The sequence below is a fragment of the Balaenoptera ricei genome, chromosome 3 (assembly GCF_028023285.1).
Source record: "Balaenoptera ricei isolate mBalRic1 chromosome 3, mBalRic1.hap2, whole genome shotgun sequence".
NCBI classification, from domain to species: domain Eukaryota; kingdom Metazoa; phylum Chordata; class Mammalia; order Artiodactyla; family Balaenopteridae; genus Balaenoptera; species Balaenoptera ricei.
The window spans coordinates 111,154,668-111,176,780 of NC_082641.1; the positions used below are offsets into that span (position 1 = coordinate 111,154,668).

Sequence of the window (22,113 nt, forward strand, 5' to 3'; positions counted from 1 at the left end):
TTAAAACACAACTCCTATAGAAGCTGATCAACCCCACAAAGTTCATGGAAAAGACATGCTGTATTTTACCACAGGTGTAGCAGATTAATAGGCTAGGAAACATTAAATCAGAAAAGCCACTGCCCAAAAAAGACACCACAAAAACTCAAAATAAATGCAAAATTTAATGAAAAAAAATGAGTACAAAGTGAATGGAAAGGAACAAAAATTGTCAATGAATGAAGGAGTAAATGAATTAACAAGTGAAGCAGTTTTAGAAAAGCATGTTAACATAACAGACTAGCAAGCCACACTTCCCTCGGGCCTCTTATCCAGTAATACGAGCCCCACTTAACAGGGAATCCACACAAAGACATACACACAAACATACATGGAGTTAGTCTGCACAAGTGCAGACCACCTAGACTCAGGTTACCCATAACTTGGGTGACCATACATCCCAGTTTGCCTGAGACAGTCATGGCTTATGCTTGTTGACTTGGCATAATTATTAACAGCATTTCCTTTCACTCTCAAAAGTCTCAGTTTGGTCAATAAATTATACGGTGATTCTACCCAAAACCAACTTGGTTCATGAAAGACATGATAGTAAATGCCAGCATGATCCCACTGACTGTCGTAATAATGCCAACGGATGATACTGAGACAGAAAAGGAGGGGTAATCAGATCCTGCAGACAGGGGGCACGTTCTGTGATGGGGAGCTTGTTAAATAATGGCAAGTTCTAAGCCCACTTTGGGCACCAAGGATTAATTTGGTCTCAGCTAAAAATGACAAAATTCCAAACATAAACAGCATGGGAGAAAAGTGCAGTAAGGCTCACTAAAGTCAATGGGTCCTGTGGAGGCAGCTCAGACCCCAGAAAATGTAACAATGACAGGTCTCCCCGAGATTCTGGGAAGGCTTGGGCCCGCAGGCAGATAACCAGCCATAATTCTGGCCTCCCAAGTATGCCCTGGGTGCAGCCCGCAGGCGGCAGTGGATGGGTGGCAGAATCTGCCCACTCCAAGAGTCCCCAGATTAGCCCATGAATCAGGAGTCCTCATCTCTTATATAACCAGTGAACCTGCTGGGTCATTGAGCCTCGTCTTCAGAAGTACATTAGCTGACAGAGGCTATCTTAAAGGTCATACTTCCACCCAACTAAATACACTTTCAGACATAATTACCCTAAAGTTAAGCCACTCGCAGTCCACATCTGCCTTAGATATGCTGATTTACCTTTTTGGACACCCACAATGAAGCATCAGTTATAGCCAGAGGTGGATTTACTCTGAAGCTAATGAAGCTTAATTCTCAGTGCCCTTTCCAAGGCCCTGTACCTAATTTTATACTCATATCCTTCTTTTTTTTTTTTTTTTTTAAAGAAGGTTTCTCAAGTAGTTCAAGCTTCGAGCCCCTCAAAAACCTGTATCCACCCCTGGTCATGGCATAACTTTGGAGAATTTTCACTTTGAGCATCAATAAAACCTGCTCTGCTCCTGGCGAGGAGAAAAAGACCACCTTTTCCTGGTCATACCTCAGTGGATACACACAGCTCACCCTCCACCCCTCTCTGAATGGAACATGGTCTCAGAAGGGCAAGAAGGAGCCAGGACCTGGTCCTGGAAATCAGTAAAGCAGGCCAAGGCAGAAAGAGGGAAACAATGATGGGAGGGAAGATGAAGGACGTAAAAAACAAAATGCCAATCCAACAATATATTAGCGCAGCTTCCTAAGTCTTCCAACTAGGGCGTGCACTAGACTGTAAGCTCCTTGAGGACAGAGCTGCGCGTTACTCTGGGTAGCCAATGCCCAGCACAGTGCTTCAACATTAAATGAAATCCTTCCTCTCATCTATTCATTTCTTGTGTACCATGTTATCAGCCCATATTTTCAACCCTGATATTCTCAATGGCTTGCAAACCAACAGGAACATAGAAGAATGCTTGTACTTTCTTAGAATGTTCTTTTTAAGAATGCCGGTAAAGGGGAAAAGCTGGTATTTTTTTCTTAAATTGTTCACATACATCAGACACTTTCACCTCTTTCCCTGTGACTCAGCCAAGAAAAAGGAAACAATGACCTGGAGAAAAATCTGTTCCCGCTGAACGCTCTTTGCATTTGGAATATGCAGGATTGGTTTGGGGGGTCTTAGAGTCAAACACTTAACACGCACACATGGGGTTGGTCCCTGTTTACAGGTAGCACCTCTGGGGCACAGAGACAATGGCTTTGGGCTGCTGTTCCATTTACATTCACAGTAAAAACACTGGATGTGGTCTTGTTCATGATCCACTTTCATCCATAAAGAAATTCCAAACACTGTCATTACAGGATGTTTATTACCCACCTCTCCCTATAGTTTATAGGGATACTTTATACATAAGAAAGGTTTAGAGATATTTTTAGTTTTTAAAAATCAGGGAATCTGTTACTTATGAAAATAATGGGAGAGGGTATTATTTGTCTTTATGCTCGTGCCAAAATAAAAATTTAGAAGTGCTTTAAAAGTTATTATTGAAATTAAGCTCTAGGTTAGAAAAATTAAAATGAAGGGGAATCAGGCGAATTTGCAGCATGTATACCACACCACGTGGCCACATCTAGGGCACTGCATGAGTTGCCATCTTGACGCTGAACAATTAGGCCGAGCATCGCCAGCTGGGGCCTTCGCTAGAGTGGCACAAAACTGCTCCGTCAAGGAATAGTGACACTGTAAATGGAAGACCAGCCACTGGCTCTGAAAAAAATAAACCTCATCAGTTTTGGATTCCAGCATTCATGGCTTTAACGAGTTTGCATAGAGAGGGCGGCCCGCCAGGCCCAGGCAGCCTGGGGGATGGCGGGGTGGGGTGGGGGGACAAAGCAAGGCTGTAAACACTGGAGTCTGTACCAGCTCCCAGTCCGTCCTCACACCATGTTATGGGAGAAGGGTCACAAGGTGTAACTCAAGCAACTTAACACATGAAAGTCTAAAGTCCACTCTTGACATGTAAGTCTGTGCGTGCGTTAACTGAAAAATAAAAATAAAACAAACAGAACAAAAACAGACACATTAAAAGGTACACAGACGACCAAATCAAACAGAAGCAAAAGACAGCAAGATGAACACTGGGAAAGGACAGTCAGTTTGGCATTTGTAACAAGCAAAGCAGAGAATTCGCTTCAGTTTATGGCATCCCAGGCTGAGGGTCTGATAGGGAAGTAATTTTGCAAAGATGAATTAAAATTTGAAGAATAAGTACAGTCAATCAAAGCCATTCAACTAAATGGTCACCAAAAAAATGTCCCCCCAAATGCACTCCTGACTCATTCCATTCCCCTGACCAGGGCAGGGGGAAGGGGTGCTCCCAGCCACCCCACCTACCCCACTCCTGGCCTCCACAAGGCCAGCATTGGAGGAGAGGGCTCTCTCCCAGAGGCCAAACTGACTGAAGCTTTCTGGAATGTCCAGCAAACAGAAAAGACCTGTTTTCCAGGCCCAGGTCACATGAAAAAAGCAGGGAGACCTGACACCAGTGATGAGCCCCACCCTGAGCTGTGCTGGTGCCCTTGCAGCCAGCCTGCACCCCACCCCATTGGCCCTCATCCCCTGACCCGGCCACGGGTCCTTGATCTTCTGTTTTTGAGGGGTTTCTCCATAGCTTATTTCCTAGGGGACTCTGCCTGCCTTTTTTTTTTAACGAGATGGCCTGGGATAAGCTGGCAGGGAGCACGGCAAAGTCAATTCAGGAGCCAGCAGGTGGTTCATAGAGTGGTATACCCCCTCCCAGGAAAAACCAGATTTCTGAGCCATTAGCTTGAAATCCACACAGGTTCCAATTCACAGAGCCCCCACCACACTCACCGAGCTCACCAAGACCCGGACATGGGACCAGGGCTGGAAGCAAATGCAAAGCAGAAGGGAAATTTACATGGCTGAGGGGACTGTGGGGCTGGGGTCCTCCCTGGGAACGAGCAGGGGCTTATTTGTTGCAGCCGTGCCAGCAGCTGGGGTGGAGCCACCAGTCAGCAGGATGCGGGAAACTACAGGGTCTATTCCAAAGCAGAAGACAGGCCTCGGGAATGAGAACTAGCATCCAGTTCCTAAACGCCTGGGTTTGTCCCCCTGGTCTTCCCCAGAAGCTCGTTAAGTTTATTTTCCTTAGATGTGTCGGTGCCTCTGTGCTGTGTGCCTTGGGGACTGTGTGTTTAGTAGATATGTGTCTGAGTCTATGTATGTGATGGGGCAGGAGACAGTAAGACAGTGTACATGTGTCATGCATGTGTGTGTGTGTTAGGGAGCACAATATTGGGGGGCAGGTGGAGGGCTAAGGCCACAAGCAGCATCCCAGGGCCACAGCTAGCCATGCGCTGCATGGCCCTAACCACAAGGCTCCACTGCCACCAAGGAAGGAAGTGCCTGGACACACACATTCCCAAACACTCCAGGAGGAAATGGAATTCCAAGAAGAACAAGAATGAGGACCAAGATGGGTACACCCAGCAAGAGAAGGAAGGTACCTGACACAGACCAGGGGCAGGGAGAAGCGGGACAGACGAGATCCCCACGGTGTGATGCTGTGCGGGACGCTGAATGAAGTGGGGCGGGAGAGGGAGACTCCCCGGGAGCCAGGGCATCTGGACTCCAGATGTGCGTGTGGAAACAGGCGATGAAAAACACCAAGGAGAAGGGACTTAGAGTGGCCCCCACCTGGCCAAAAGTTGACTGCACTCCTGGAGGCTGGGAAAAGCCTCCTCCCCATCCCCCATAATTCTCTCTCCTCTGAGGACTCTCGGAGGAACAACTCCAGCCTCTACTTGAGGGGCAGCCCCCTCTCCAGTAGGACTCACAGGGCCCCTACAGGGAGCTGCTGTCCTTCCTTTAGCAGGTCAAGATCATAGTGTCCAGGGGGTCAGTGCCGGCTGGGCTCAAGTCTCCACTGTCCTCAGTCACCACCTGCCTGCCAATATGGGGCCCACGTCCACAGCTTCAGGACTGAGGGGGAGGCACCATGGCTGTCCAAGCAGAAACCACAGGAGCTTTTGGAATCTGCCCAGAAATGCTAACATTCCCAGGCCCTGACCGTCTCCTGGCCCGAAAGACTTTCCCTGAGACCCTACACCCTCTCGGGGGCCACTCCCTGCCTGTGTGGCCCAGCCTTCTCCACCCAGCTCTTGAGGGGGCTGCAGGAGAAAGATAGAGAGAAAGACACAGAGAGAGAGAGAGAAATGGGGTGTGGGGTAGAAGAGGGAGAGAGGGGCCACTCATGCACAAATACAAGAGTGGGCATGAATGCTTGATATCTTGAGATATGAAGATCACTAGTCAAAGAAGAAAGGTGAGCAAGAATGAGGTGGGAGAGCAAGTGAAAGGAGAGAGCAAAATGGTGAACCAGCGAGAGCGAGAGAGAGCGAGCCAGCGCAGGGCAGGGAGCCCGCCACCTACTTCTTCTTGTCCTTGTCCTTCCTCAGAGGCTGCTGCGAGGTGGCGTGCAGGGCCTGAGACTGCAGGGCCTCCACCGCCGCCTTCCTGCGGTTGAAGGCGTTGGTCTCCTCCTCCAGTTCCCGGCGCTTCTCCTCCACCTTGCGCTTCTCTTCCTGGTGGACCCGCTTGAGGTGTTCGAACTTCTCGTGGAGCTGGGAGCAGAAGGCGGGGAGGCCGGGCTTCATGTGGGCCCAGAAGGAGCCCGGGCCCTCCCTGGCCTGGCCTCGCCACAGCCCTCAAGCCCTGCACACACCTCTCTCTCCTTCTCCTTCAACTCCAGCTCCGTCTCCTTCACTTTGTTGACGAACATCTGCCTCATCTCCTCCTCCTTCCTCTGCAGCTCGCTCAGGAATTCTTTCCTCTTGGCCTCGTATGTCTCCTGTAGGCTGTGGAGACCCAGAGAAAAGAGGCCAAGGCAGGGATTATGGTGGAACGGAGTGGGCAGAGCCAGAGAAGCGAAATCACATGGGCATGGGGGGTCGGGGGGAGAGGATGCTGGGGTCCCAACAGCCTCTCTCCCCAGCTCACAAGCCCCCAGAACAGATGCTGACGTGGTAAGTCTGGCTGTGGCTGGGGAGACAGGTTGTTCACCTGAAAGGCTGGCTGTCACCATCGCCGTCCTGGAAGCCCATCTCCTCCAACTTGCAGCGCCGGTAGAGCTCGTAGTGCCGACTGTGGGTCTGCTCGCGGAGGTCCTCCATGTTCACCCGGATCAACATCTCCCGGAGCTTCACGAAGTCGCAGTGATTTTCGTTCTCCACTGAAAGCAGAGGGCACGTGGGCATCAGGCAGGCACCCAGCCACCAGCACAGGAAGGACGGGGCACAGGACAGCGGTTAGGGTGTTAGAGATAGACTCCAGAGGGAGGACAGGCAGCAGATGGTCACGGGGAGGACACAGGAGAGGGGACTGAGTCCGTGTCCCCAGCCGGGGCTGTGCTCTCACCACCACACTCACCCTGCACCACGCCCCAAGGGTACTGCCGCGCTCGCACCAGCTTGTTCCCCACCTTCACCTCCTCGGTGCTGCCCACCACGGCAAAGGGCAGGTGTGCCTGGAAAGGGGCCCAAGTGTGCATGAGCACTGAGCTGACACAGGCTAATGGACAGACCCACCCTCACTGCCCCTGGGCCCCAGCGGGGGGTTGCCCAGACCTGAACAAGACCTGGCCAGATGCTCACTTGCCGGCTTTCCTTTGGAGAAGTATCCTGGAACCTCCACACAAGGGAGTGGGCTGAACCCGCAGCCCCTTTCCTCTTGTTCTAGGGTGTTCTTTCAGCCCAGGGGCCACTAGAAGCTCCCTCAAATGACCTGTGGGCCTGGCTCTCTTCCAAGTTCCCAAGCCCTGGCATCCTGCCTGCTTGCTCCTGCAGGTTTCAGATCCCAGCCCTGAGTTCGTACCTTGGGAAACTTAAACCTGGGGAAGCCCCGGTACCAACCCAATACCCAATTCTTCCCATCCCCTGTCCAGAGGATGCAGGACTGGCCAGCTCCCAGATGCCCACCCATCTTTCCTGGAGAGCTAAGGTTGAAACCCAAGGAAAAGAGAGTGGCCTGGGGCCGGCTCCAAGCCCTCTGGCCCCAGAGCCCCAAGGCCCTTTGCCCAACACTCACATTCATGACTGCATTAATCTCTGCAACAGCTTCATCATCTGTGGGAAACTGGTAGATCTGGACCCCATTGCTGACCAGCTCACCCATGATCTTGATCTTGAACTTGTGGAGCTCACTCTTGGAAATGGTGTCCGCTTTGGCGATGATGGGAATAATGTTCACCTGCCAGGATCGAGGAGAGGGGTTAGCAGGTGAGTTGCTCCTTGACTGTGGAGAGCCCTGGTCAGGCCACACCCCTGGGCAGACGGGCAGGAAGCCAGAGAGATGGAGCTGCTCCTAAGGGGTGTCCTGGCCTGAACCCAGCCAGCTGGGGCCATTCTGATGGGCTGTAACAATTGGCTGCAGTGTTTCTTACAGCCCTGGCTGCCCCAAACCTCCACCCAGCCCCAAATTAGTCCCTTGGGCATACCCAGCTTTGACCCAGAGTGCTCTGAAGGTCTTAACCAGCGTGGGGCCTGACAGGACCAGCAGTAGGGGGCTGAGCGCCCCCAAAGCAGGTTAGATGACCCATTAGCAGTAGCCACAGGAAGACCTCAAAATCTCCCAGGCCAAGGTCATCCCATTGTTCACAGTGAAAATTAACTCCTGAGAGGGGGGAGCAGTCACGTGAGAGCTGACAGGTGACTCTGGGGCTGCACACCCTCCAGGACCCCATGCCATTCCTGTCATTCCCATGAAGCTGCCCTTTTAATACCCACTCCTCATTCCTACTCTAATTCTGGGGCTTAACTCTCCTGTCTCTACTGTGCTCAGGAGGACCCCAAGGGAAAGCCACGGCAGGAAGGACAGGGGAAGTGGAGGCAGCAGAGGAACTAGGAATTGAGAGAGAGAAAACGAGCAGAGAATTGGGATGCTCTGGGGAGGTGGGGTCAGAGGGGCAGAGGGACAGGGGCGAGGTGGGGAGGTAACTCTAGGGGGATGGGGAGGATGCCAGGAGCTAGCAGGCTGAGAATAAGAATCAACTCAGCTGCAAGGAATGGGCTCAGGGCCAGACGCAGGGGACAGAGATCTGGAGAAAGAGCCCAGAGCAATGGGGGCTGGCTGGAGCTGTAGGGACAGATGCAAGAGAAGATACAGAGAGGACCAAGCCCAGGGGGCTGTCTGCAAGCCCCCAACCACACCCCCCCTCTGTGGAAGATGGGGAGCCCACGGAATCAGCTGGAGGGGGGCCAGACCTTGCTGTCTAGTTTCTTCATGGTCACCAGATCCAGGGACTTGAGGGAGTGCCCCGTGGGCGTGATGAAGTAGAGGCAGACGTGGATCCTCGTGTCATGGTAGTCGAAGAGCGAACGGCGGATCTTCAGCTCCTCCTGCAGGTAGTTTTCAAACTGCGCGTCGATGTAGTCGACTATGGGCCTGTAACTACAGACGGCTCCGTCACTGGAAGGCAGGCAGCAGAGCCGCGGTGCAAGGCCTGGAGCCCAGCCAGGCTGCCCACCAGCCTCCTCTCTGTGGGGATGAACAGCTTCTACCTGGGGATCCCTGTCTGGGTACAGGTGGCTGACCCCTTCTCCTGGTCCCCCAAGGGGTCCTCAGGACCTTAGATATTCTCCTAACGGACCTCCCCTGGCCCCCGTGGAGTGCGGGCTTGGTCACTTGTCTGGGGCAGTGGGGAGTGCAGAGCACTCAGGCAGAGAGTTAGAACCACGGCCAACGTGGAGGGACGGGGAAGAGACCAGGCGGGCCGCCCTTCCCGCCGCTTGCCTCTCATCCTTATTGATCTGATCCCCGAAGCCCACGGCATCCACGATGGTCAGCTTGAGCTGCACGTTGCTCTCCTGGAGGTCGTAGGTCTGGGGCCGCAGGCGCACACACTCCTCATGGTGACTGGCTTCCTCGGTCTCAAAGGTTGTGTTGAAGAGCGTGTTCATCAGTGTGGACTTGCCAATGCCGGTCTCCCCTGGGGGGCAAGGAGTGGGCGGAGGGGATGTCAAAGGCTGGAACTGGGGCTGTCCCTGGCTGTTGGGTAAGCCAGGTGGGGTTCAGGCACCCTCGGCCTCCGTACAAGAGAAGGGGGCAGGTCTCCCACTCCATCCCCACTGTCCCCAACCCCATGAACCATCCCTTCTCAGTGGCCTCAGAAATAATACGTGGAAGGAAGACCCAAAAGGCTGACTTGGACATAAGACGTGGCTATGTGGGGTGTGTAGGTGTTTCCTCAGAGCGTGGGGAAGAGACAAAGCCAGGCAGCTGTGAGATACCACTAGACAATGGCCTCTGCTGGCCTCAACGGGACCCGGTCACCTGCTCTGCACGCCATCCCTCCTGGGCCCAGGAAGGTCATGGGGCCAGCAGGGTCAGGGTCTGAAGCCACCAGTGGCTCAGCCCACCTGCTGTGGGTGGCCCCAACTTCATGAAGCTTTAATGGGAGGGGGGAGGTTCAGGAAAGGCTGCTTTCCAAGGGGCACCCACAGCCTGGCAGATGCCAGGGCTTGGGCACTTGTAGAGGGTCTGGCAGAGCTTTTTGTCCCCTCTGGGAGCCCCAGGCCCTGAGGCTCATGGAACCTTCCAGAGCCTCCCTGTTGGGGGCTGTATTTGTTTAGATGTGTACTGGAGTTCTTACTACATAACACTGTAATGCAGGGACAGTCTGGTTTACCATAGTGTCCTTGACACATAGTAGGAACAACAATGACTGTTTTTTAAATAAACAAACAAACAAATGGATCCCAACCACTGTGATAAACACTCAAAGCACTTCCAAGCTTTTTACTCTTTCCAAGTTTACTCTTCATGGCAATCCTGAATCAGGCCCTGGCTCCACCTCTATCTTTGACCCTGGCAGAGACACCCACCAAAGCCTCGTCCTGACCCCCCAAAGTGTCACTCTGCCTGGGAGGTCCCCTTGCAGCTCAACAGGTGGTCAGGGCAGCAGCGCCCCGTCTCCCAGAAGACCCGCGTCCGTCCTCTGTCTGAGGCTGCCCCCTGGCCAGGCATGACACTCACCCACACAGAGGATGTTGAAGCTGAAGCCCTGAGTGACCGACTTGCTGACCAGCTGGTCGGGGAGGCTGTCGAAACCCACATGGCCACCCAGGGAGAGGCTCCGGGGCTCTGGCTCTGCATTCTGCCAAGAGAGAGGAGAGAGGCAGTGAGCCCACTAGGGAAGAGGGGCCAAGTAGCGGGGAGGCTAAACCTGAGTCATCGCCCCCCCCGCCACCGCCGCCAACCTTGTCTCAATTCTCAGCACATCTCAGGACGCATCGTGAGTGCATCAGAGCTCCAATTCCAGGCCAAGTTTCCACAGAGGGAGCCCCAGGGCCTCAGGACCCATGACTCTATCTGGGAAAAGGCCCTTTCACCTGTGGCTTTGCTCCTCCTGGGCTGGCGAGGAATGTCTACCTGAGGGCCTGAGGTGTCTCCTGGCAGGTGGCCCCAAGACCTATGGCTGCTACCTGAGGGTTCACCTGCCCTCCTGCCCAGGAGGAGGCCCCAGATGGTCCCTGGATCTTAAACAAAGATTTCAAAAGGCCAAGATTAGAGGGTGTGTATGTTCCTGCGGCCCCTTCCTACTGAAGCAGGACTCAAGCAGAGGCAGGTCTGGCCTGACCCCCTCACACTCGCACTATCGGGGGGGCCTCTCCCATCAGGCTGGGCTCACAGTCCTCCAGGGGCACCCCTTGCTCCTCACACACCCAAGCATGGAATGCACACGTGGGCCCTGCTGAAGGGGCCGGCGCTCACTCGGACCCACCGCTGGGTCTCAGGACCGGTCTCTGGGGCATTGTGACTCTGAGGCCTCAGTGGTACTCTGTAGGGACTCCCAGGCTCTGGCTCCTGCCATCCTCCCAGCCCCACCCCAGTCCTAGTTGCTTAGACAGAGGATTCTGGATGAGAATGTGGAGGCCTGCCCAGAGAGGCGAGCAGCAGGTCCTGAGCGGGCAGGGGCCAGTGAGCTGGCCCACAGCACTATAAAAAGAACCCACCGGGACCCAAAGCAGAGGGTCAAGGTCAGGCTCCAATTTGTGTGGATTCTTTGCTTCCCTGGGAATGGGGGTGGAATGCTGTCCTCTGACGGAAGGTTCCCAGGCTCATCCTTCCCAGGTTTGGGTCCTCTCAAGGGCAGGCCCCAGACAGCTCCGTGTAGGGCAGAAGCATGCCTCCTCTGTTCCCAAGCCCCTCTGCCCTGACTGCCAGCTAGACAGAGCAAGGACAGGACAGGACAGGACAGGACAGTGGGTCTGAGTCTCATCCTGCCATCCAGCTCACAGCTCCAGAGGGGAGGAAACAGGCCCAACTGAAGACAGTCCCAGAAGCACTGATTAGGACAGTGGCAGCCCTTGTGTGGGTACAGGCACAGTGAGCAGAGGGGGCTGAGGACCAGAGAGTAGGGCCCTGGCTCCCTGCCCTCCAGCACAGGGATCTCCCGAGCATCTGCGCTCCCCCTGACCTCTCTGCAGCCGCAGCCTGTTGCCTCAGCCTGAACCCTCTGACCATTCTTTCCTCCCAACCAGAGCCCCTTGGCACTCAAACCCAACCCTCTCTTCTTCATCAATTATGCCTACCTGCCCCTTCCTCCAGGCCCCTCCCCCAGCTCAGTCACGGCATCCCTGCATCAAAGACTCCCAAGTGTGTGTGTGGGCGGCCTAGACCCCACGTGGCCCCTCCGGGCAGCTGTACTATCCCCTTGAACAAGTCAGAGTTACCCCTAAGCGGTTCCCTCCAATGACCCTCTTTCAACAGAGCCTCTGCTCTTATAGCTGACCCTTTCTCCCTGCCCCCATCCCCAGGGGACTGAGTCACAACCTTCCCAGTCAAGCCCAGGTCCCCCCAGGGCTGCAAACATAACAACAAAGAGGCCCCAAGGCAGCTTCCTCTCACTGGTAGCCACATCAAAACCAGTAAATGGAGCATAGGAAGTGCTGGGTCTGGTTCAAACCCCCTAGCATGGCATTCCAGGCCCCTTACCATCTGAGGCCTTTTTCACAGGCTTGGTTCCTGCCCATTTGGTTATCTCTGGATATACTTTTCAAACTTGACACCTTCCCCAGGCTCCAGAGCTCACTCTACCTTTCCCTGGCCCCTGCTTTGACCTGGCCCCTAAGTACTCACATTCCAGACCCCTCACTTGGCTGTGACCCCATTTCCTTGCACTATTAGTTGTCCTTTTTCTATGCATCATGATTCTCCAACTGTTCCATGAGCCCCTTGAAGTGGGCTGCAGGCTGGGGGAGGTCAGCTTTCCCACTTCCCACCCTCCCACCACTATGTCCAATGTGCTAGACAACACTACCACTTATAAATTACTGAACACTGTCTTCACTGCCACAGCATCAGGGGTATCTGCCCACCTTACACAGAGCTTCATTATTCGGTCTCTGTTCCACCTGCTCGTGGCAGCTTGAGGATCAAATGGAGGACAGAACAGTCAGTCTAGGGCTTTTTTTTCAGGCGAGAATGAAAATCTCCAAAATTTAAGGCGTGCTGTGCCTGCAGAGAAGGCTATGTGTTTATTCATCCTCTTCTTCCAAGGGTGACACAATCAGGATGCAATCCAACATCCTGTAGTCTGCCGCCAAAACCCACCCAGTCAGCTGTCTGGAAGCCACGCACGCGCACACACACACTCGGCTTCAGAGTCCTCACACAGAATCAGAGGCCATCCTATTCCTGATTTTCCCCAACTCTCTTACAGTCCCAGGCTCCAAAGGCTAAGAGCAGCGCTCAGGGGTCTCACACAAGCCCACCCACCCGCGCTCAGCGAGCCCTGCCTGCCTTCACTCACACAGCTGGGCTCTCTCTGGAGAAGTGTGTACATACAGGGAGGTCTTCGTCCCCAAGTTGTTGCCCAGGCTACACTCTGTCACTCCAAGGGCCACAGACCTGGGGCAATCGATCCTGCTCAGGAGCCTCGGGGGCCACAGGAGTGTCAATCTCCAGAGCACGCGTGCACGCACACACATCCACACACAGAAGAATGGCCGCTGGTCCTCACGGGGACAGAGTGTTGTTCCCTGGTCTCAGGAGACTGACCTGACCTCCCAGCTCTATTGAGGTGTGACTGTTACTAATGCCAACCTCCCCGATCCTATATTTGGCATCAACAACATGTGATCCAAGGTGAGACACTCCCTCCAAGGTGCCCGCCCAGGTGTCTCCGTTGACCTGTGTTGGGTCTCAGCCTAGGAGGAGCCAGCAGCCTACAAAGCACCACTGGCATATCTCAGCTCACACAACTCAGAAAGGAACTTCAGGTCTCTCACTGGTTACTTGCAATTTGTCAGGTAAGACCTCAGCTCCAGTTCCAGGGCTGGGTCCTAATAGTCCTGAGCCAATCAGCATGATCGCACGATTGGTGCAGGCACAGGCAAGCGACCCAGATTGAGCCTTTATGACCATCTTGTAACCATTAGGGGAGCCAGCCTAAGACTGAAGCCCACTCACAGAGGATGGCTGAGCCAAGAAAATCACAGAGGAGAGAGAGCCAGTGTCTGCCCTACCTCTGAGCTTTTCCCTTTACCCCGGCCACATCTCCCCTTTACTGTTTAAGCTAGCTGAATGGGGCTATCTATTACCTGCAACTGAAAGCATCTTGACTGCTACAGTCCCCAAAGTGAAACTCTGAATGCAGAGGAACAGGCAGAAAGCAAGGAGAGTGAGGACAGGGAAGGAAAAAGTGGTGTTACAACCACAGGAAGGAATGGATGTCAAATGATGACACCAACACCTCACCAAGGTCCACCTGTGCAGACTAAACCAAGTGATTTACACAGTCTCCTATGCAGCCCTTTCCCACGCTGTGTGGCAGAGACATTATGCCCATTTTACAGGTAAGGAAACTGAGGTGCACAGAAGCTAAAGAATTAATCAGGGTAGAGTAGGGATTTGAGAGCAGCCAAGCCCATGCCCCAAACCACTCAGGTGCACTGCACCCCCTACTCTTACTATGCTCCCAACTCATTCATTCAGCCACTCAACACAGGCTTGCTGGGCACATCTACTGTGTGCCAGGCATTGGGACAGCCGCTAATGAAAAGATGAAGACACCAGATTCTTAACCTCAGGGGCTCAGTCTAATTCAGTCTAAACTCAAACGGCTGTGACGGCCAGGCAGGCAACGTAAATGGATGAAGGGGAGCAGGATAGTAACAACAATAATAACCACCACACCTAACAGTTATCAAGGGCTTACCAGATGTGACTCTAATTTAATCTCATTTAGTCCACACATCAGCCCTATGAGGTAGGCTGTGTATCATCCCCACTGTACAGAAATAGACAATGGAGGCACCAAGAGACTAAGTAATCTTCCCAAGATGACACTGCTCAGGAGGGTGAAGCCAGGATCTAAATGGAGATGGTGTGACTGTAAAACCCACACTTGCAGCCACATCACTTTGCCGCCTATTGGATGAAAGACCCGGTGACTTGGCTGAGTGTGGGGTCCCTCAGGGAGAGGCAGGAAGAGTGGGGAACTGCAGAGGCTGTGCTCGGTCCATGATGGCTATGGTTTTGTGACTCCAGCCAACTGTGGGAATGCAGACCTAGCATTACTAAATCTTCCAATTTTTTAAAGAGAATCTAGAAATCCAGATTTTTTTGCGAAACCCGCTAGTTTTCAAAGGTTGACAACAACTACCAACGGAGAATACCATGAGGGTCCAACTCAGTGTCTCTGGGGGTTGGACCTGACCCATGGCCTGACAGTCTGCAACCCCGGGTCTGGCAGAATGGTGACCTGGAAGGACAAAACACCCAGTCTGCACTCTTGGGCATGGAGCCCCACAGGAGACTGCTCTGCGGGAGGAGCCTCCAGGCTGGACAACTTAACTCGGACCCTGGTGAGAGGCAGACCCAGCTGCTTCTGGCCCTTTCCACATACCCAGCTCCCAGGGGTGCCAGCTCAGGAGGCTCAAAGTGTCCTCAAATCTCCAGGATAGAGAGTTGGCAGCTCTGAGCTCTACACACACAATGGGAAACTCCACAGGGCCCCTCTCTAATCACTAACAAGCCTTTGGCTCCTAAGCCAGGCTCTGGGCTTCTATGTCATCATTTCTTTGGCACATCAAAGACAACAACCAAAATAATAACTGCTCAGGCTGACTGCGTTCCTCCATGCCCAGTCGTCCAGAACAAAGTAGAGAATGGCATTTTGTTATGCAGCCCAGTGGATAAATAGGACATCCTTTTCCTGACCAGGAAATGCTGTCTGAGCCTTCTGGAGCAGCCCCAAACACCAGACAAAAGGAGCTGCCCCTTTTACCAAGAAGAGAGGTGGGATTTGGGGGGAAACCATGTCTCGCACTTGCCCACAAAAACAGGATTTTATCCAAAAGAAAGTGGAAATCTGCTGAACGTCTGAACCAATAGAGCCAAGGAAGCTATGGGTGAAAAAAGCCCCCGAGATCAAACCTCCCAAACGAGGTTGGCTGTTGGGGTGGGAGTAGAGGTGGCACCCCACCATTAGTGTACTTGGCTCCTGAATCCCAGGCAAAGAGCAGCCCCTACCCCAGGTCTTCCACAGAGTCCTCTCCAAGTGCCTTGGACTTCAGATGCTTTTCTCCCCCCAGGCTCCCATGCCTAGTACCCACTGTCCTGAGCACCCAGCAGGCAGACAGGAAGCCTTTTCCCCAGGAGAGCTCCAGCTCTGGGGGGCCCTATAAAGTCCTTGTGCAGTGGACCCAGGAGTCATTGCGCCACTGGGAGCCCTCTCCGCCTGTGTTCCTGGCACAAACCACCCTACCCCTGGCTCTAGCTACTCTCAGCAGCCTGGGCCTTAAATAGCCAGAGCAGAGGCCCCTGGCCAGAACCCATGGTCATAGCACAACTGTCCTTGAGTCCGAGAGGAATCCTAGGAATTTTCCCAGGAAAGGCTTAGGCTCTGGTCCCAGGATTCCACAGCAAGCCTCTAAGCCCAGGTCAAAGGTTACGGGAAATAACTACAGGGGTGTACATGGGAGGGTGGGGGTGGGAATGCTGCTACCCTGGGCCAGGAGGGAAGAACAGAGGCAGAATATACCTGTCCCCAATCAAGAGGGCACCTGAGAACCAAAGGGTCTCTCTCCTAAGGTGGCAACAAACTTGGGGAGAAGACGCAAGCCAGGATCAGCCTTCATGGTGCCAGCATGGTGGCAGATGAGGTAATAATGGCAAGATGGCAGTTGGGCCCCAGGAGGAGACCACCAGTCACTCTCTCAAGGCCAGTCATCCTCTCCCCCATCCTGGGAAGCGAAGGGACTTTGGGAGCAAAAGTACCCCCAGGAGACTGAGGCCACCCCATGCCCTGACCTCAATACTCCAGTTTCTCTGCTTCCCTGTCTCACTAAGAGGCACTTTCCTGCCTCTTTCTGCACACAGACAGCAGGACTGCCACTCAGTAATTTGGGATGATTTATCTCACACTTCTCATGTCAAAATCAGGCTTCCAAGAAGCCAAGAGCACAGTTACTGGTCTCTGGGCCCACCCACCTCGCCCCAGGCCTAGGACACAGGGATGTCATGTCATCCCTCCCGTGGGAGGGGACGGTCCATCCCACCACAGAGCAGATAGGGAAGGCACTCTGGGCCACAGAAGGTACTGGAACCCCAGGTGTTCATACTTTCCTACTTGGCTCAGGGGCTCCAGCAGCAGCCCCCTACTTCCCCACAGCAGGGAAAGCCACAGCTGTCTGGACACTGCAGGATGGAGGCAATCTATTTTCCACAGTGAATGAGACCCCACCTTTGGAAAGAAGAATGTGGGCAGCAAAGGTGACCATGGCCCCCTCCTACCCCAGAATGGATGCCGGTACTGGGAAGGGGCAGAGAAATACATGGGCACCAACATGGGCCAGCAGAGGCTCGGGGCAGCACTGCTGTACTTCTCTGTTGCTTGCACCATTCACCCCAGCACCAGGCAGAGTGTCAGACTCGTACCCAGGCCCCACAGCCAGGTCTGGTGAGTGGACTTAGGTCCATGGCCCACAGCCCCTCCTGAACCCCGGCCCTCAGGTGGCCCAAGCCCAGGAGGCCCCTCAGAGAGTGGCCAGCACCTATGATCTGAAATAGGCTCTTATTCCTTCCTCCCCTGGTCTGTCCCTCTGATGTGGCTTCCAAGATAAGGGTCAAGAACTATCTAGAAGCCATGTGTTCTGAGGAGGAGAATATCTAATTTGCCCCAATACCACCCAGGGCAACTGATGTTACAGCCTAGATGCCCCTTGCCCTGTCCTCCACCACCTCTTCCCAGCCATGGTTCCTCACGTGAGCCCTGAGGATGCAGATGGCTCTAGCAAAGAACACCTCTATCACGAGGGCATGTTGACCTTGGGAGGCATCCTTTCCCCTGGCAGATGTGTCTCCCTCCTGCCTGCATAGCTCCATATCTAGTTGTCTGGCAAAGCTTGTGCCTTGGGGGCCATGACTGGGGATTCTGAGACCCAACCTAGCAGCACAGAGGCAGGAAGACTGGAGAGGCTGCAGGGGACACATAGAGACCAGCCAGTCCTCAGGCCCTTTGCTCTGTCATCCTGCAGTGGCTTCCTTCTGGTAGCTGGACCGGAGCCACAGAAACGTTCGTGCTAGTTACTGCCCCAAATATGTACCTCCACCTAGCGCATCTTAGGGTTCAAAACTCAGAGGGCTCCACCCTCTCTGTCATCTCAAGGGGTACTGGGGGCTGAGGTTGGGTCTCAGGCCCAAACCTGCCAATGACCAGAGTCTGCATCTCACCCAACCGTGGGCTGCTGGCATCAACAAGATGACGGACACAGCATCCAGTGCCCTCCCTGCCATCCAAAGCTTTTGACAAATATCTGGCCCTGTGCTCCAAGCCTCCATCAGTTCTCCTGCATCGTTGGCATTGTGGTCAGTCTCCTTCTTGCCACCTTCTCTGTTCCTACTCTGGTCAGTCCCTTTTCATGTGCTCCCCTGGATCACCAATGCCTCCCCATCAGTCTCCCTGCTCTGACCCATTCCAGTCCAGATCCCAGGCAGACCTTTCTAAAGTGAGCACCCATTGCAATGGTATGATGCCCATGAGGGGGGCAGGGCAGGGCAGACCCACCTCCCAAGGGGAGGGGGTGGAGCTGCAGCTTTGCAGGTTGGCGCTCGCTTATGACCCCTCCACACCACCAGGCACTGAGAGCTGCACAGATGTACCTTGCTCAGCTCCTACTTCTCCTTCAGAACAGCTCAACAAGGAGGTTACTGGTCATTTTTACAGGACAGGGAGACACCACTCTGTGACAGGCCCACTGGGATGCCTCCCACATTCCTTCCCACCAGCTCTTGCCTCAGGGACAGAGTAGGCACTCTCTGGATAGCCTGCTTCTTGGGGAAGTGTCAAGATTACAGGGGTGACAACGGAAGTGACAGATGGTGCTGGGGATAAAGCGGAGATGGGGGTGGGGGGAGTGATGGGCTGGGAGGAGTGCCAGGCACGAGGCTGCCATGCTGCATGCTTCTTCCCTCTCCCCCTCAGATCTCCACTTTCCCTGGGCCCTCAATCCTCCCTCGCTATAGAGTTTGAACCCTGCCCCATGAGATTCTGACAGGAAAAACACAGGAGATGGTCCCTGGGGCAGACAAAGAGTAAGGCCCAGGGTCTGGGACCAATTAAGGAGGAGGGGCAGAGCAAGAATGGACAGGAGTCTGGCTGCCCAAGGAGGGCAAGAGGCAACAGACTCCCCAGAGGGCTGTCCCAGACATGCACATCCTAGGAGATTTCGACCGTAACCCCATGGCTGATCTAGGATTGAGCGAGGCCCAGCCGAAATGTAAAGGTTGCTGAGCCTGCAGTCTTTATATCATGCTACATGGAGAATAGGAACCCAGCACACACTGACCTCAAAGTACCATTCCATATGCTCATCTAAGCTCCAGGTTGGGACAGTTCCCAGGCCCTCCTGGGCTGGTCTGACCACCGAGCTAGCCTGAGGGGCAGTGTCAACCTACCACAGCTCAACCAGATTATAGCCTCATCGCCACTGCTCATCACCCAGTTCAACCCTGCAGCAAGTGAGACACATAAACATATCTCCAAACATGCCATAGACTGCAATTATCTTCCACAAACTCTTTGAAGAATATCAGTATGGTTATTGCCACTTTATAGCAAGATAAAGGAAGAAATGATTTTCCCAGGATGACGAGGCAGGAGAGGAGAATGGAGTCCAAACTCCTAAATTCAGGCCAAACCCAACCCAAGGTCTCCACCCAAATTCAACCGTGTCCATGTCCTCCCAATAGGCTGACAGCTCAGAGTGTGAAGGGTGTGGAAGGTGTCCATCCATCCAGCTTAACCTGGCACAGTAACCAAGGCCCCTGAGCTCAGGCTGTACATCCTTATTTGAGTCAATCCTCTTTCTGTGCCTCAGCCCACCATGGCGATAATACCTGAAATCCTTGCAGATATGGTTTAAGAGCAAACACAGGAATCTGAGGGGAAGAGCCTTTCCAGCCCAATGCCTGGCACTGCAGCTAGGCCTCTCAGCTCAGCCTCTGAGGATAATCTCTGGACGAGTGTAGTGATGGGAGCCCCTAGGGAGGGTATCGTGTAATGGAGCAAGCTCATTCTCTGCTGCCTTCTTACACACAGGGCCAGTCTTCACATCCACATGGGCACTAAGTAACATGTATTATTTATTGTGTCTTTACCATGTGCCAGACACTGCTCTAAGCACCTCGCCTGGATACTCATTAAATCCTTCCAATAACCCTACGAGGGAGGTAGTATTTTTATTCCATTATACAGATGAGAACATTGAGGGGTTAAACAACTTGCCCAGGGTCACAAGGCCAACAAGCAGTAATCTAGGATTCACATCAGGCAGTCTGATTCTAGTTACTCTACATACTGCTCCCACCTGCAAGACCAACTGTTAGAGTAACCTCTGGCCACAGACAGAAAAGACCCAGACATAACTCTCTGGTCAGCTGGGCACAGAAAATGCACACAGGCACGCAGGCAGAGATGTACAAACACACACAGCTCTCTCGGCCTCCAGCTAACCAGCAGGTCTGTTGGGATTCATGCACAGCCCTCCTGGGGTACATAAATTCCCATTTACAGTGCAGGGTTAGGGTGAATCTCTGATTTGCCCAACCTCTGAATCTGCTCCTCCTGTATTTAAACTTACTGAACTGACTCGCAGGCCCCTCTCCAATGGGAATAAAACACCCAAGTCTAAAAATTATGAAACCAAGAGTTCCTGCTTTAATTACGCATATTTCCAAAGTAGACCAACATTTTTAGATTAAAGAGAAAATTTACATATATAAGTTCAGATGACAATATTTATAGCATTAATTACATAAGTCCAGAGTCCCTTATTTAGCCCCAGAACCAATTCCTTATCAGTCACATATTTAGCATTTCCCCCCTACCCCCAACATCCCTGGGCCCTCCCTCCCCCTTACCACTGATCAGGGCCTCACATGCGGGCAAGAGGACACAGCTTCCTTCACTGTCACAGCCCAACCTCCCAGACACACCCAAATCCAGCCTTAGACATCAGGGGACATGCAGACACAATCCCCAAAAGGCCCCTCTCCCCTGGGTGAATTATGAAAGCCTTTGGGAAGTTGGCTATTGGCTGGCTCAGGCCCAGAGAGACCTCTACAGGGACCACCAGAGACGTTAGCCCTGCAGAAGGCATACCTGGATTGGGGCCCAAACATCCACTGGGCTGAATCTGGAATCCCTCCAGTTCCTGGGGAATGGCTGCTTCAGACCCAACCACTGAGGCCAGACCTGCCTGGAATCGCACCCAGGATCCGGGAGCTTGGGTGGGGGGGTGGGGAGTGGAGCGGGAAGAAGAAGGCCGTGGTCTTCAGGACCCAGGTCTGCAACTGCCCTGGGCTCATTTGAGGGACTCCTAGGATCCCTAGGGCTTCATCCTCACCGGCTGTACCCATCCAACAGCACCTGCGCGGCTAGGAATCTCAGCCGTGCAGAAACACTAGGGAGAAGTGGGTCCGGAGTATCCTGGATCCTCCCCTCTGGCCCCCGGGGCCCCAGTCTGTCCTCAGACCTGGCCAGGACCAGGCGGGTGTTTATCTGCTCCTTTCCGCGAAAGAGGTCTGCTCTTCTTTGCCCAAGGGGGGCGACCCCGCCAGCCTCCCGGCAAGGCGCCCCCGCCCGACGCCCTGGGACCCGGGACTAGCGCTGCGAAGAGCCCGCTCCGGTGTCCCCCGTCCCGCCCGGCGTCAAGGCCCGGCCGCGCGGCGCTGACAGTCCGGCTCGCGACCCCAGCCAGCTGCAGGGCGGCCCCCTCCCCGCGTCCAGCGCCTCCCGCGCGCGCCGCGGCCCAGCAGGGCCCTCACCGAGAAGCGTTCCAGGTCAGTGGCCGCCATGGCGAGCTCCGCACCGGGCGGGCGAGCCGGGGCGAGCACCCGGGCCGCGATGCGGACAAGCCGGCTGCGGGACGCGCTCCGCCCGGGCGGCTGCGGCTGAATGGATCCAATATGGCCACTTCCTGGAAACTCCCCTTGGCGGCGGCGGCGGCGGCGGCGGCGGCGGGAGAAGCCGCGGAGCCGCCCCCGCCCCCGCCCCCGCCCGCGGGACCGGTCTCTCCGCCCGGCCCGGCCACGAGCGCAGCCCGAGCCCCTCCGCTGGGATGACCGGGGGTCTCCGATGCGAGGCGGGAGGTGCCGGCTGCGGGGACTGCTGGGACTTGTAGTCCCCGAGTTGGGGGACCGGGAGGGCAGTGCCCGGGGGGCCGGGGCCGGTGCCTGCCGGCCTGCCGCGTGTCCCTGGGAGGCTGGAGCCGAGCTCAGGAGGGAGTGTCCCGCTCCCGCGCGCTAGGAAGTCCGCTCCGTGCGGAGGAGATTGGAGTGCTGCGTGCGCCCTAGGGGTCTCCCCCACCAAGCCGCCTCCACCCGGTCGGAGCCTGTAAATGCACTGGGACCACCCGCCAGAGTGTCGACGGACTGCATGCGGCCCGTCGGGTCCAGGAGAGGCCGCCTCAGCCTCGGGTGACCGTACCCCGGGCCCCACCTGATGCTCTGGTCCGAGCCAGGGCGGCACCCAGGGCGGGACCCGCGCGTCCGGCCGGGCGACCTTCCCGGGCCAGGGACCAGCCTTCGGATTCTTGCGCAACAAATGCTCAGGATGCGAAGTTCAGACTCGG

The 22,113-nt window shown here is 54.7% G+C and overlaps 1 protein-coding gene across 3 annotated transcripts; it reads right to left on the minus strand.

Moving 5' to 3' along the window:
* Positions 1-145: 145 nt before the first annotated feature.
* On the minus strand, positions 146-21,423 carry SEPTIN8 (septin 8). Of its 3 annotated transcripts, none has more exons than XM_059917055.1 (11): positions 21,308-21,423; positions 20,643-20,765; positions 10,010-10,130; positions 8,768-8,963; positions 8,239-8,419; positions 7,064-7,225; positions 6,407-6,503; positions 6,041-6,209; positions 5,703-5,835; positions 5,411-5,601; positions 146-2,722 (listed from the first exon to the last, which is right to left on the minus strand). In XM_059917055.1, the coding sequence occupies exons 1-11, from the start codon at positions 21,335-21,337 to the stop codon at positions 2,680-2,682; spliced, it is 1,446 nt and encodes a 481-aa protein (XP_059773038.1). In that variant the 5' UTR covers positions 21,338-21,423; the 3' UTR covers positions 146-2,679. The 3 variants fall into 3 exon arrangements, with proteins under 3 accessions (XP_059773038.1, XP_059773037.1, XP_059773039.1); XM_059917054.1 differs by having other exon boundaries at positions 8,239-8,425; XM_059917056.1 differs by having other exon boundaries at positions 146-2,995; positions 8,239-8,425.
* Between the last annotated feature and the right edge of the window lie 690 nt (positions 21,424-22,113).